Source organism: Dromaius novaehollandiae, chromosome 20, assembly GCF_036370855.1.
Source record: "Dromaius novaehollandiae isolate bDroNov1 chromosome 20, bDroNov1.hap1, whole genome shotgun sequence".
Lineage (NCBI taxonomy): Eukaryota > Metazoa > Chordata > Aves > Casuariiformes > Dromaiidae > Dromaius > Dromaius novaehollandiae.
Window position 1 is genome coordinate 13,483,825 of NC_088117.1, and position 15,948 is coordinate 13,499,772.

Consider the following 15,948-nt stretch of genomic DNA (forward strand, 5'->3'; position numbering starts at 1 on the left):
CAGTATATTGCAGGGCAGACCGTCCTCTAACAGCATCTTTAGCTTCGTTATCTGGATAGTTGTGCCTTCTGTCGTTTGCATCCCCTGCGGCAATTCAGCTACCATTTGACTTTGTGTATCCCCTTGATAACAAGTTCCGTCAATAAACGTTTCCTCTGCTACCCTTTGTCTCTCCAAAAAGTCCTGGGGTTGGAGGTTTGCAGGCTTTATTCCAGTTTTCGCAGTACTGTCCCATCTTCCTCAATTACCCTTCCAGAAGATCAGCTGTCTGGACATATCAGTATCAGCTGGACTGCTGAATGGACAGTTTCTTGCTTTCATTGGTGATGATTTAGAGAAAACAACACCCTGTTAGATTCAGGTAATGTAGCAGGCTGTAGCCCTGGATGTCCTGGGAGGGGACCGACTTCTCGCACTGATTGCATCGGTGAGGCAAGTTGCTGTGAGTGCCACTGGTGTGCTTTGTGACCAGGTGTTGGTAACTACTCGTCTGTATAGAACAGTCCTAAATCAAAAAGTCCAAAATCAAAGCAACTCCGTTCCGTCCTCTCCATCTGAAATGCTTCTGGGTGCTCCTTCCTATAAAGCTGGTCGGTAGCAGCGTGAGTGAGTACCTCTGCCCCTGCCTGTTCTGCACCCAGCATCCTGCGTCAAGTACAGGGGGGAGAGAGAAAGAAAGAAAGGGCTTGTCACCTTTTTGTCTCCATATAGCTCTATTACCCTTCTGTAGCTCTCAAAGTAGTGAAACGTTTAGCTATAATGTAGCTGTTTTACTTTCAAGTTGGGTGTTTAGTATCTTCTGGATCATATATTCCCTATCTGCTCGAGTGGGAGGGGCTGTGTTAATAATGCACTTTGCAGTCATCTGAGCCTTTAAAGTACTTCTGGACTATTTCTTAGTAAGTGGAGCAGATCCTATGGTACCTTGATTAAAGAAATTATGCAGTAAATGTCCTTTCTTGCTTGTACCATCCACTTTCTCACAGCAAAATTTCTTTATCTGTGGGAGCAACATGCAAACACAAAACAGCAAAATGGGTAGGAAAATGGACGGTAGCAAAGGCCGTTCTTGTCTGCAAAAATCTGTGACAGAAACATGGTAATGTATTGTCATAAATGAAGTTTTATTATAGCCATGTCAGAGTACTATCAAAAGAACAAGTGCTAGTGTCTGTTTCCATGGAGATCCTTCCTGTTCCCTGGGGAGCCAAGGAATTGCATGGTATTGTGCAGCTATGCCAGCTGCAATTAGGCTAGCGTGCTGCTTGAGAAGTACACGTGTGGACACCCAGCAGTGACTGGGGACGACAATGGCCAAACACGTGTACCCTGCACTGACAGGGACATTGTGAAATGCCACTAGTTGTTTCACATAATCAGAACAAATGCAGGGCGCTGAGTTGAACTAGGCTTTGTAGGAATGTTTAGGCGTATACAGAGAAGCAGGTATGGAATTGAGGCATTAACAGTGAGAGCTGTGCAAGGGAAGATGACAGGTGAGGTACAAAGAATGTATTGGCCTACTGACAGATAGTGCGTGGTCATCATCAGAAAATAGATACCTGTTTATTTCCCGATTCGTTTGTGCAAATACCTACTTTTTCTCAGTGTTTGAAGGAGGAGTACGGTATGTTTTGTCGTCTCTTTGTGCTAGTCCTTTGCTCAAATGTCCTCGGCAACTTGGCCTGGAAAGCACAAATTACTACTGGTAGGTTTCTCTGAGTCAACTTGTTAATTCAGTCATTCTTGAAATTAGTGCCAGGAAGCAATTTTTCTCTTTGATCAATTTGAGTGTTGTTTTGTATTTGCATTCTGCTTTCTTTCTCTTTTTTTTTTTTTTTTGAAAATAATAAAGATTGAATTTTAGCATGAAAACTTGTGCACTAGCTAATTAAATTTGGCATCACTTCTTGCTATACCAAAGCACACAGTATCTTAAACATTTATTTGAACAGTTTCTTAACTTTATTTGTTTAGCGAAAGTGCTTACATCTATTACTACAATAGAAAGTGGTGAATGATTCATTGCAGTAAATGCTTTAGATCTGCGTGTGTTTCTATTAAGCTGTATTTAGGTGAAGATGTATATTGTGTCGGTGCTCTGAAGCACGTGTTTGTACTCTTGCTTATCCCTTACTGCATCAAAGTGTCTTCCAAGATTCTGCGCAGGCAATTGCAAGTTTGGAAGGACCTTATTTTTTGGTAAAATCCTGCCAAGACTCCTTGGCATATTCATAGAATAGCAGCAGCAGGTACCAGAATGGCTTTCCAGAGTGGTAGGAAACATGGCTGATAACAGATTCATTTTACATCTAGTAACTCAGCTAGGTCCCCTCAAGCTGTGTGGGAAGTACAGTTGGCTGATGAGCAAAGGAATATTAATTTCCTTTCTACCTAGGGTGCTGTTAAAGCAATTACAGTTAGCAGAAATGAGCCAGTACATTGCTCTGGAAATCCTGGTCTACTGCTTTGCTTGTCTTATTCCTCCAGATAACATGGCATGGTCACCAAAAGGTGGTGTTTCCCTGCAGTCTGGCCCTCCCAGGCTTGGAAGTGGAATATGCTGCTTTTCTATGCCAGTCTGCTGAAGACTGAGGCGTTAAATGGGTCAAGCAGGTTAACCAGCACAGTGATTTGATAGAGCATTCCCTGAAGAAATCATTCTTGAATTAAACAAAAAATTATGACATCTTGAAAAAGCTACTCCACTTCCATGTAGAGGTGTATACCTGATTTGAATCACCTGCATAGATTTGAAAGCAACATTCATTCAGTGAGACTGAGGGATTTTGGCTTCTTCTATTGCATTTGTTCCAAGATTCTAGCAGCTCATAAACGAAGGCCTTTTGTTAAGATCGAGGACAAATAAAGCTAAAATCCTTAGCGCTACATCACGGGTGGGGGTGGAGGAAATATATCACAACATCGAAATCAAGTGAATGTGTAGGGACAGAAATCAAGTAGCTTGACTAACTTGTTCTAAAGCACTGGCGACCATGTGAAAAAGGCGGAAGAACTCAGATTCTGACCAGCATATCACTGAACAAGAGTTAGAGGGTGACAAATGTTCCTATGATGATGTGACCTGACCCAGTGAATGTTAGCTGTGGGCCATCTATATGCTTGCTTGACCTGGTGACTTGGACAGCTGGTTTATGTATCATGTTATAGGGTCCAGTTCTGAAACACACTGAGCAGCCTCATCTGTTTTTAAAAGATGGTTTCCTTAATGAGTAGCAAGAAATATTATCAATCTAAATGAGTCTAAATGAATTAATTTCCATTAGATTATTCTGCTTGTTCCTGGGTTGCAGTTTTTGTTGTTGTTCATGGTGGTTTTTTGACTATGATATTTTAAGGATCCAGTTTAACTTTATGTGCATGTAACCATAAAATTATTTCTTTCTTAGCGAGAATATAGGTATAGGCTGAATTTTAAAACATTTCAAGTAAGTTCTGAACAAAGCTATCCTGTCATTGATGCAAATCTGCTGCTGACGTGCTGAGAAGACTGAAATCTGCTCAGTAACTCTGCATTTGTCACTTGTCTGTTGCAGGGATTTACCTCAGTATGGGCAAAAGCAGTGGCAATCTTATTTTGGGCGAACATTTGATGTTTACACCAAGCTGTGGAAATTTCAACAGCAACATCGGTAAGAAACTGTTGTAGGCAGCTGTATTCTATGGATTTAAGCGCAACTTGAATGTCTGGTATTATGGTGCACCTAGAGGCCCCAGTTAAGACTGAGATTTCACTGTGTTATTCAGGCATGAAGGGAGGGAATAGTCGCTTACTGTAATGCTCATAGTCTAAAATTAAAATGTTGCAGAGTTTTCACTCTGATTTTTTTTTTTTTTTTTTAACAAAACCTTTTGTTCTACTCAAATACATGTAGCTTTAATGTATTATCAAGGAGAAGCTGGGATGATGGCTTCTGCAGTGCAAAAACCCATCTGGAATGGTGTGAAGTGTCTTGCTGCAGTGTGGGCTCTGATCTTTCACACCTTACGCTGGCTGTGTAGTCAGAGTGTTCTCATGGGAAGTTGTGACCTTTTGTTCTGTGTATTTTGTACAACATATATAGCTCTGGCAAGTTTTTGCAACATATAATGGTCCTTGGTCTGGTGTGTGTATGCAGTGCTCTTGGCTCTGTGAGGGACTGCCACTGGGAATGCCACACCAGTAATGAAAGCAGAATTTGGCCTTACAGTGGCTCTTTGTCTTGTCTGGTGTGATGTTCTGAGAAATTCTGGAATGCCTTTTAATCTTTGTTTTCTCTCTTGCGAAATAGACAAATATTGGACAATCGGTATGGGTTGAAGCGGTGGCAAATTGGGGAAATTGCTTCCAAGATTGGGCAGCTCTATTACCATTATTAGTAAGTAAGCACAGAAAAGGATTCAGTAGGGAAATGCAGTGTTAGTGGCAGTTCCATGCCAAATGTATGGATACTCAGTCAGGAGGCTGCTGAGGTAGAAATGAATGTGTCAGTTGAGCCGTGATGCCTGTTTCTGAATGAGGAGGCACTTGGGACTGCATGGGGGTGCTGCAGAGAAAGGCACCTGTGAGCCTGATACCACATTACTAGAGTCGCATTGATACTGCCTAAGGACTTGTCTCCTACCTCAAAAGTATCTGCAAGTCTTCCATGTGTGCTGCATTTGACTCTTGTGCAAAAGTGTGATTTACAAGTCTGGGGGCTTAATGTTCCTTTAAACTTTTGAATTAACCTGTCACCTGTACATATGGGCACAAGATGGGCAGATCTGACTGTTACTTGAAATAGAATCCAAGCTCTGAAATCTGTCTTCCCTGCATGCACAAAGAATGAGAGTCTGGCTTTCATATGATGTTACTTGAGGAGGGAGTTTTGCCATTGATGCACAAGGTGGCTGAGGGGGCAGGAAGGGAGGGTTGGGCATGGATTTCCCTCTGGAGCAGTGAGCTAATCTGCATCTTCTTCTACAGCCTGCGCACTTCTGAAACCAGCTATCTGAATGAAGCTTTCTCCTTCTATTCAGCAATTAGGCAGAGGTCATACTACTCCCAAGTCAACAAAGAAGACAGGTATGACTGAACTGATGTTCTCCTTTTTTTCAGGACTAGAACTGTGTATGAAAATAACAAATAATTATAAACTATGTTTATAGGAACAGAGCTGGGATAAAATCAATGTTGCTGGAGGAAGTTTCCTCTAATCTTTCAACCATGATTAGAAACCTCAGTACAAACAAGAGCTTTGCTGGAAGACTGGAGGGATATCCTATTGTCTGGCCCTGGCTAGAAAGCTGCTAGGCCCACAGCTTTGTCCTGAGTAGTAGTAGTGCTGGGAACTAGTATTCTGCAGCTGGAAGATAAGTCAGTTGGGATGAAGCAGAGGAACCTGTTTTTCTTCTAATGAGGCTTTTCAGAGGAAGGGCAGTCAGTACTGCAGTACAACAGCCCTCTAACTGACTGGGGCAAAATCCAGGAGCCTCAGGAGGCCAATGCAGGAGGAATAGCATCTTCCCATAAGACACCATACTGAGAAAGGAATACTTGGAACAGTGCTGTGCTGTGGCAGTGCAGAGCAGGTGCTGCCTGCCAAGAACATAGAACAAGAAATAAGAACAGGTAGAGAACTCAGTTTTGGATCCTGATCTGATTCTACCCAGTAAACCTTGGTCCCCTCATCAAGTTAAAGTTACAGAAGAAATCATTAGCTGTCATCAACATAAATGCAGAAGGTAAGGAATTTCCTGCCAAGCATTCAAGGATCTGCGGACTTCGTTAGTTGCACTTCTGCAGATGTTCTGTTGTCTAAATGCATCTGTGCTCTACAAACAGATGAAAGTTTCCCTGCTCTCTTCTGGTATCTGTTAATTCTATGATCTTGTCTCTTAAAAAAATTTTCATTTTCAGTCTGAGCACTTGAGCTTTTTCAGACAAGGTAGGATTGACTACACATGTTTTGAGATGCTGTCAAAAAATTTTAGAAATGGATGAGTAATTACAGGATGTGCTGACTTGCAGATGTTTAAGTTGTCTCAGGTGTTTGGACTCTGAGCCAGCTGTGATTATCATGTGATGCAGTGGAGTCGGATACAGCCCATGAACTGTCAAAAGGTTTGAAGAGCCAGCTATTATATCTGACTCCCATGCCTCTTCTCAACTAAGGAGCCTGTGGGGAAGGTGGGGGCTCTCCTGGTCGGTATTTTATGGCCCTGTATGCCAAATATGCCCTGCTGGACTCTATTTTAAATAAAACTCTAAGTAGCCAGATAGCTATTGTTTGATCTCCACATGAATGTAGCTAGAACTCCTAATCTGCAGTCTCTCCAGCATCATTCTGGTCTTTAACTGCTCCCCTCCTCCATTCCAGTTCCCCAATTGCCTGTTGATGTTCTGTTTTAATCTCAAATTTGGTTGTGTTGTTTTCATTGCTGTGTTTAGGCCTGAACTGGTGGTTAAGAAGCTGCGTTATTATGCAAGGTTTATAGTAGTTTGTCTCTTGCTCAACAAAATGGATGTTGTAAAGGACCTCGTAAAGGTATGTTAAAATGAGGATTAATAGATGGGGGGCTACTGGTTATAGCCTATTTCATTTGAAATCTCACTTGTTAAACCTGTAGTATAGCTGCTGCTGCATAGCTTTTCATTCTTTTCTTGATTCCTTTGACCGTGCTCTTGGAGATCGCAGAAGAAGGAATAACATGAATAGCTGTGGAGACATGCCAGTAAGATGTGAACATTTGGCTAGAGAGAAAATTTACAAATTTATATAGTTAGCTGAGAATAAACTGTAAGATGGATGTTTTTCATCTGAAAGTGTGAGTGAGGATCATCCAGTTACCTTTGGAAGATCCTCATTCCCATAGTGGCTTTAAGAGATCAGTGCAATCTTGTCCAAGTCTTCATGACACTTCATTGCTGTGAAAGCCAATGTCTCCTAGTTTGATATTGAGCTTATTTCTCTTCCTTTCCAACCTGTTTCACTTTGTCCCACTTCTAGGACACATCCTGAATACATTTTGCCCCTTCCAGAGACCCATGAAAATGCTAAAGGATGTAGATAATATTATGAAATTGGAGAGGTTGGATCTGCATATGCCTCTGCTGTGGGAGTAAAGTACTGAATGTATATAAACACAACTCTTTAGGTACAACAAATAGAGTATAGACCAATGTTCATCATTGCCTTTCTAGTATATCTGACATACGACTTGGAGAATATCTTCTGTGAATCAGACATGTAATAATGAAACTTTAAGCCCAAATGACTCAATAGTGTTGTTTGAACGCCGATTAAAAGTATTCCAGTAGTTACAGCCTAGAATGGGAGATACCTTTACGCGCAACAAAAGCAACAGCACGCTTCTCATGACAACATATGCTTCCCAAATCCCTAACAACTTTCCTGTAAGCAGCTTCTGGTATTGACAGTTTTGCGTAAGTTGCATTACTGTCTTTGTATCTAAGCTTACTTGAACTAGCAGAAGCAGCAGCTATAAAAGGCATACCATTCACTTTCTGAAGGTATGTAAAGTTACCTGTAACCTTACATTTGAGTCCCTGTTATCTGTTGCGTACAATAATAACCAGTGATGTAGCTGTATGCAAGTGTGATAGTTGAACTTAATTCCAGATATTCTTTGCATTTGGACTTACTTAAAAGACATTTTGTATTGTAAAAACTCATTGTAACCCTGGCATTCTGTCTCCTGAAAGAGCATGTTTTGGCTGTCATGTTAGCTGTAAGTGCACTGTACATGTTCTCAAATAAAATGATCTTTTTCCTTCTTAAATAAGCTGTGTTTTAAGGCCAGCACAGCTAACCAAACAGTAAACTTACTGACTGACTATTATGCTCTCAGTTTAAGAGGTAACTGTGTTTTTCTTTGAACTTTTTACATCAGGAGCTGTCAGACGAAATTGAAGATTACACTCATCGCTTTAATACTGAGGATCAGGTAGAATGGAACCTGGTTCTTCAGGAAGTGGCAGCTTTTATTGAGGTGAGACTATAATCTCCTTTTAATTGTCAATTTAAAAGTAAAATTTTCCAACTTCTTCACCAAAGTGTTCCTGTACCACCACCTCTGTGTGGTAAGCAGGTGTCCCGTATGCGGGGACAGTATTCCTGTCCAACTTAATCATTGAAATGTGTTTACAGTAGTGTAGCAGTGACAGCTGTTAAACTGCCTGAAGAGTCAGATCTGGTCATGTAACATAGTGAAGACAGAAGCATGAAGCAGAGACCCACGTGGTTGCCTTTTTGTTTTTGATCTTGGTGTTCAGAAAATGGTGGATTTGAAAGCACAGCAGTTATCATGGTCAGTATTTTGGAAAGACTACCCACTGTAGTCCTGTTGTTGTGGAAGCCAATCCAATTTGCTGACATTTTGATTGTGTTTCAGAGTGTACTTTGACTGTTGGAGTACTGGCCTATTACACTGGCAATGCCTGAGCAGTATGTAATGGAAAGTACAGTTTAATCATGACAATTAACTGATAGTGTCTCTTAGCATAGTTGTAACATGGCTGGCTTCTAAAGCTTGTTAAAAGGAAAATAAATGTATTTATTCTGCGCAACAGCAGACAGTGTTCTGCTGTCCTCCTTTTGTACAGGATGTCACTGTGTAACAAGAGTATTTATTTAAATATTGCTAGACTGGATGGCAGCATTATCATTGGCTCATCTCCTTTACTATTTATTTCTGGGAAGGGAAGGCAAACTGAAGTAATGCAGCATTATTCTGTAATGTAGGAATGTTTAGTTTATTCTGTGTGAACGGTAAGATCATTGAAGATACTTGGTTCCTCGGGTCTAGAAAAGATAAAGCAGAGTTACATCATTTGAGGGAGAATGTTTTTCTATCAGCTGTACATTCAAGTGCTTGTACCATGTATTTCCTCGTAGTCCCTAAGAGCTGCTGCTTCTGCAAGTGGAAAGGCATTTCTCTGTGGCCTGCATACAAATATAGAAATATACATATGGCAAATTAATTTTAAAAATCTGCCTCAGTTATGCAATGCTTGTTGTAAGTGACAATACTTCTTTCTTCTAATGGCAAATCTGTACATTTTCCTTGAATTCATGATTTATTTTGGTTGTCTTTCTAGGCAGACCCTGTAATGGTTTTAAATGATGACAACACCATTGTAATCACCTCTAACAGGCTTTCTGAAACAGGAGCTCCATTGCTAGAGCAGGGAATGATAGTGGGACAGCTTGCTCTTGCAGATGCACTGATTATTGGGAACTGCAATAACCAGGTAAAGGAGATTGCAGGGACTTGAATTTGTATCCTTGGAGTTCACAGTCCATCTCTCTGTGACAGGAACTAGAGATTCCAATAGAGATGAGTATTCAATTATTTCAGTATTGGTGCTTGCAGTGGTAGCAGAGAGTTTATCAGAAATAAGAGACTGCTTAAAAAAAAAGTTATGCTACTGGACCTATGGCACTCATTTCTTATCACATATATCCATCATGTCAATTAAACAGGTGCAATTGATTTTCATGTAAGAGATTATTCTTAACAGTCTTCAAGCATGAGTGGCCTCTGGGGTGTGTCTAGAAAAAGCCTAACTTAGGCTTTCTTATGACATGTACTTCAGCTTGTTGCATGAGCAAGGGTTTTCAAGAGGTTTCAAGGTCTTGGTTTTTTAGATGATGGTGATGATACTGAAGTCATATGGATTTCATGACTTCTTTCTGAGTCTTTTTTCAGGTAAGCAATGGCACTGTATCTAAACTACAGCTTGTGTATCTTTCATAATTTGTCTAAATTCATAGTACTTGGTGGGTTTCAGCACTTGACTTGTAGACACCTCAGAGAAGCTTCTCATTTGCTAAGCAGTGGTCTACACGGCAGTAAACTGGCTAGACAGATGAGTAATAAATAGACTTTGTCTTCTATGAGCTCTTCCAGAAGTCGTTTACAGGTCTTTAGAGATTCAAAGATGACATTGACAGATCCTAGAGAGAGAGAAAACAGTCTCTCTGGGATGTAGTTGAATCTCTTACCTGGATAATTCCTGAGAAATAAACTGTTTAATGTGTATCGGGCAGAATAAATAGTTTGACTCTTTTGCAGGTCAAGTTCAGCGAATTAACAATTGATATGTTCCGAATGCTACAAGCACTTGAAAGGGAACCAATGAATTTAGCTTCACAAATGAACAAACCTGGAATGCAGGTGAGTTCCATTTCAGCGACCAACCTGGCAAGAGGCCTGTGTTGATTTATGGTGTGATCTTTCTGTACTGTCGCTGTGCAGAGCAAGTTAGGAAGGCTGGTATAACTCTTACTAGAAGTTAGTGAAGGGTGGTTCAGACCTGTACAGTTTGACCCAAGTAATGACTTTTTCCATTTTAGTTGGAACCTTCACTAGCAAAAAATTAGCAGAAATGATTATTTGGGCATGTTTTCACAAATGGTTTAGATCAGTCTAGCCTGGGTACTTCTGAAGGGGTGCCAGGTCTCTCCTTGGCCATATATACCCACCCTTTCCTTTATGTTGACCCCAGCAGTCATGCAGCCAGATAAGTTCATCAGCTTGCCAATACATCTGAAAATTAAATACCCAATTCAGAGAAAACACAGAAAATGCATAGTTTTAATCCGTAGGCAAAAGGAGATGGCTAGATTTTCATCTGCTTAATTGAATAGGGGAGTGGATTTTTTTGCTCTTTCCTTAACTTATAATTTAGAGAGTAAGAAATATTTGGGTAACATTAAATTGAGGGATAATATAAAGTTCTGGTGCAAATGCTGTTTATCTTGGTTTGCTATGTAGTAGGGAATGCTGCATGGGGAGACCACTATATGGGGGAAGTATATTGAAGATGAACATTCTAATAAGTGGAAGCTGCCTTGGTGATATTAGGGTGTTTTTGTTTGTTTTTAACAGGAGTCAACAGAGAAACCAGCCAGGCGGGAAAACCCTCATAAATACCTACTTTATAAACCAACTTTTAGCCAGCTATATACTTTTTTAGCAGCATCGTTTAAGGTTTGTGATATTGGTGAATTTATTTATGATAGAAAAATATCCAGAATGGAACATGACACTGAATAAAGTGTGGTTGAGGTAGTCTTTTCTATATCACGGTAATGAAAGCTTTGGCTTTTTTTAAAACATAAAATAATCACCAGAGAGGATGGAGATATTATAGATATGTGTAATTTGTATAATAAAGGTAAATTTGTTGACTGCTGTTAATGGAAAGAAAAACTTCTTTTTAAGACAGAAACCTGGCTTTCTGTTTATACAGAAGCTATTATATCATTGCTAAATTATAGCCATCTTCAAATTGAAGACTGAACTAGTCCTGTGGAAGCAATGTTAGTACTAACTGTCCAGTATCAAGAGTAGAACATGGTAATAATATAGGAGGCCTTATGTAACAGTTGTATGCGATTTATCTTATCAAGTAATTTTATTTTTGTGTGCTTGTGTGTGTATATATGCACACATGTGCGCACGTACGCACACACACATGTATATACGCTGGAAATACTTCTTGAGATGAGAGACTTGGAGAACAGAAAAATCTTAGTGTTTCTCTACTGCATATTGTGCCAAACACAATCCAAAATCAAGGCGCTACGTCAAGAAACTATTGTTCTTAAGCATTTCATATACCTTCTATGTCTCTAATTCTTGATCTCCTCTGAATTGCACATCTGTCTCCTGGATGTGCTATTTTTTGTCTGCCTGTCTTACTTTGTTAACCACCTCTGTTCCATGTAAACAGTCTATATGTTTGTAGACTTCAGTACATCTGCTGACCTCAGTTTCATTTAATAAAGTTGCAGGGGTCATTATGCTTAATTGTGACCGTACAAATCAACAACTTAAGATTTAGTAGCAAAATATGATTCCTATAAAGAAATAAGCTTCACCGGTGATAAGATGAAGATAATGCTTCCTTACCACTTTTAATTTTGAGTGCCTGTATGCTCAGCTTTCTGCAGAGATTAAAAGTGTGTGCTTCCTCATGAAGACAGCCAAAAGAAAGATGGAAAATAGATTGCTTTTATAGGTCTATATAGGAAGTTGGACATGTTGTGCTTTTTTTCCAGCTGAGAAGCTTGAAGAGGCAGAGGGAAGAGGTGGGTGTTGCAGGCCATGGTGTATTTAGAAAGAAAGGACTTACTCTAGGAGCCTGAATCATTTGGGAGTTATGGTCTGCATGGATCTTGGCAGCTCTTGGTTTCCGCTTATTGGGAAGCCTTAAGATCTGGCTTAAGGTCTGTGGAAACAAACATTGCTTTTCTACTACTGCTTGAACCTCTAATATTATCCTTTTAAAGATCTGTATGAAAACATGTATTAGTGTATCATCGGTTTGCATTTTTGTCTATGTGCTCCCCTATTCGAAGGGGTATGTGGTGGGGAGGGGTATGTATGCAAAGAAATGAAGTCAGAAGCAGGAACAGCACAAGCTTAAATGACAATGCTTCTATCAGGTTGATGATAGACTATAAAAATAAATATACACATTTCTTCCCTTGCTACTTTTCTCTTTACTTGAATTTCAGGAGCTGCCTGCGAACAGTGTACTGCTGATTTACTTGTCTGCCACGGGCGTGTTTCCCTCAGGTCGTTCGGATAGTGAAGGTACAATAAAGGAATGCTCCCTGTCATGAACAGGGCTTGAATTCTCTTTATGTTCCAGGACAAGTGACCAAGAAAGATGTCACAAAGCTCCTTTTAAAAGACAAGTCAATTTTATTCTCCTGTCTACTTAGTAAGATAGCCTTTTCTTCACACAAACAATAGTTAATTCTCTGTGTTTTGATCATTGTGCATTAACTTGAAAGCTTTTCAAAGGACACGTCCAGTTTTTGATGCATAGGAAGTATTAAAAGTTTCACCAATTTTGAAGACTACATGGCTCACTCTCCAATACTAGGAGAATATATTGTCAGGAGAAGGGTGGAAAAAGGGCTGAAGAAATGTCTGCAGAGATTGTTCTTTTTGCACGCATGTTGACGTGACAATTCAAGCCCTTATCATGATTTTTAACAACTCCTCTCACCTCATCCTTCTGTTCTTTGCAACCTAGCAGAATATTTGGATGCAGCTGTGATCTAAAAGCTGAAAACTGGTTGGCTGAAGCAAAAGCAGTCAAAAGATCTATTTACATTTAAATAATTAAAGGAAAAAATATTTTTAACATCCTAAATATTGTACATACCTCATCTGTTTGAGACTTGCATTCCTTTATAAGATGCATGCCTGGTCCATCTCCATGCATGATTTATAGAGCTCTTAAAATGTTAAAGGAAAAAAAAAAAAAAAGCTGCCACCTTTGATTATGGCAGTGATTTTTTTTTTTTAATGCTTTTAATATTTTACTTTGTGCTGCAGCTTGGTGATATGTTTTAACTAAACTGTGTTCTTTAAAGCTTGCGTTGTACCCACTTTCACTGCATGTCTTCTTTCAGTTTAATACCTTACTGTAGAGGCATCCAGTCTCCATCTTCTGACGAGCTGCATAGTCAACCTTCGGTTTTCACTAAATGAATACCATTACAACTGCTTTCTTTTAATAAGGTAGCGTTGTCTGCAAAGAGCAAAATGTTCTGCCTTATTAAATGGGAGAGCAGCTACAGGCTGCATTGTTGAGCTCTTATAAGCCATTTGTGTTTGACAGGTCACATATGAGACATCAGTGCCAAATTAATGTATGTCCTGTTCCTAATTCTGTATTCCCAAAGCTTCCCTTAAAATGGAAAAGTGTGTTATGTATCTGAGCCTGAAAAAAATCATATTTGATGGCAAAATATGATTCAACCAAATCTGCAAATGCATAACAGAATTAGGAAATCCTAATACTGTCTTTTATTAGTGTTAGTGAGGTTTCCTGGTATCTCTACTATTTCCTGGTATTTCTAGCACTCTTTTTTTTGTGTGTAGGTTTTGATATTTTTATAGCCATTACTTTCATCTTTGTCCATCGAACAGTTAAGCAGGCAGTTCAGTTGTGCAAACTTAGTAGAATATGTCTTGAGCTTACCTTAGGAACACACATGAAGGCTGTGTGCATTAAAAAATGTGAATTCTGTATCTGAAAATTTAAAAATTAACCTTTACTGGAGATCTGAAACATGGTTAGGAACGTTTTATTCTTTCTAGGAGTACTGAAAGCATATTCTTGCTCTGAGCTATCTCTTCTCCTCTTTACAGTATTCAACTACTCTTTGCAGTATTCTTACTGCAGATGATAGTATTATATTTATTCTGAGAGGCTTTAGGGGTTTTTAATTGATTTAGCCTTACATTTTTTGATGAACAGATTCTGTTTCTAGAATATACTGGCTCATGTAGTAATCTAAGAAAGGTATTGATTTTGCTGTATGAAATATGTAGTGAGTTTTTTCTTTTTGCTATATAGTGTGATGAGAGCCAATGTTTGGGTCTTTTGATTTATATTTTTGCACTTTTGAATAGTGAATAAATAAATTAGAAGTTATGAAGTTGTAGGGTTTTCTTCTACTGTCTGGTAGATGCTGAAACTACTAAAAATGCATAAAATTAAATAGACTGTTAGTAAACTGGAAGGTCTCCTTATTCTTTCTTCCCCTCGCCAGAACTGCAGTAGTTCAGACTCGCTTTATTTTGGAGTGTTTTTGGTTGCTTCCTCCCTTTCATATCAGCATTAAATCCATCGCTGAGCTGAGTTGACTCTGCTAATTTTCGCTTTCCTTTTGCGATGTATAGGTCCGTATGACTTTGGCGGTGTTCTGACAAATAGTAACCGGGACATTATAAATGGGGATGCTATCCACAAGCGAAACCAATCTTACAAGGAAATGCACTGGTAAGTTCCATGAGCTTGACAACCACAATTCAGAAGAATTTTTCTTTCATGGAGAGAAATGCATCAAAGCCTCTTGAATTTACAGTGTAGGACATAAATGTAGGTTGGCTTGAATTTGAAGAACTATAAATGAATGTGCAACTCTCTAAGTCACAATTTAAACACTAGAAAAAAATTACTATATTTTAAGGTAATTTCTCTGTTACTGGAAAACTTCAAATTAGTGGTGGATGACCCTTCGATAAGATCAACGATCTCTTTTGGAGAAAGAACTAATAGGAAGTCAAATAGTCTATAGTATAGGCAATATCTACTTGGGTTTGCAGTTATTCTCTGAAGATGAATCTGAGAATTGGGGCAAGGGAAATCTGCTTTCTTTTTATCTAGATATGGGCACCTGTGTGTCTAGGAAACTTGTGCCTTTTCACAACTTCACAGAAATTCTAGTGCTCTTCGAAGCGTCTCTTTCTCTTTTCAGTCTTCACCCTGGTGATCTCTACCCTTTCACAAGAAAGCCTCTGTTTATCATTGTGGATTCTTCAAATAGCGTTGCCTATAAGGTAAGACTCTTGAATGCAACTGCATCTATGATAGGATACAGTGCCAACCCCTAGTTAGTTTACACTTTTAACAGGTTATTTTTTTAAACAGTTTGTATTCAGTCTTTCTTTTCTTTTGAGGTTGTGCATGCTAGTCAGGATCTGATCCTATGAATAGGAACAAGAAGGAGAAGCACATGAACAGCCGCTCATTGGAAAGTAATAAATCCTCCTGGAGGGAAAAAAGGTTCAAGATTTCCAAGATCTCTGGTGGGAGGTTTATTTTTGTTATATACCAAAGACAAATCTTGGTGTGTGTGCATGGGGGAGGGAGATAATCTAATCTGCTCTTCTTTTTTCCTCCAGTCATCCAGCACTCAGTTGCTTTTAAGCAACAGGAAGGAGTCAAAGCACTGAGCCTGATCTTTTAAATAAGGGGTGTCTGTGTCTGAAAAAATGTCTGAACCAAGGAAATAACAAGACACAGAAGTTAGCACCCAGTGTTACTGTAGAATGGTGTGTGCTGGGACAATGAGCCTCCTTCTGGGGTGCAATGAACTTAAAGTAGAATTATTCCATGCCAAATCACCAGAT

At 39.4% G+C, this 15,948-nt stretch overlaps 1 protein-coding gene across 10 annotated transcripts in view; it reads left to right on the forward strand.

Annotated features, from left to right (window-relative positions):
- SCAI (suppressor of cancer cell invasion) overlaps nucleotides 1-15,948 on the forward strand; it is a 51,256-nt gene that overhangs the window by 21,741 nt on the left and 13,567 nt on the right. For 9 of the 10 annotated variants that reach the window (XR_010392411.1, XM_064523983.1, XM_064523976.1 and 6 more), the window contains 11 exons: nucleotides 3,558-3,653; nucleotides 4,293-4,379; nucleotides 4,970-5,068; nucleotides 6,434-6,530; nucleotides 7,897-7,995; nucleotides 9,104-9,256; nucleotides 10,081-10,182; nucleotides 10,897-10,998; nucleotides 12,531-12,609; nucleotides 14,716-14,815; nucleotides 15,294-15,375. Coding sequence is in view for 9 of the 10 variants with exons in the window: in XM_064523983.1 (XP_064380053.1) it covers nucleotides 3,558-3,653; nucleotides 4,293-4,379; nucleotides 4,970-5,068; nucleotides 6,434-6,530; nucleotides 7,897-7,995; nucleotides 9,104-9,256; nucleotides 10,081-10,182; nucleotides 10,897-10,998; nucleotides 12,531-12,609; nucleotides 14,716-14,815; nucleotides 15,294-15,375 (1,096 nt within the window). In the remaining variant the exon portion in view is untranslated. The remainder of the gene's footprint in view (nucleotides 1-3,557; nucleotides 3,654-4,292; nucleotides 4,380-4,969; nucleotides 5,069-6,433; nucleotides 6,531-7,896; nucleotides 7,996-9,103; nucleotides 9,257-10,080; nucleotides 10,183-10,896; nucleotides 10,999-12,530; nucleotides 12,610-14,715; nucleotides 14,816-15,293; nucleotides 15,376-15,948) is intronic. The other variant, XM_064523980.1, reaches the window with a different exon arrangement.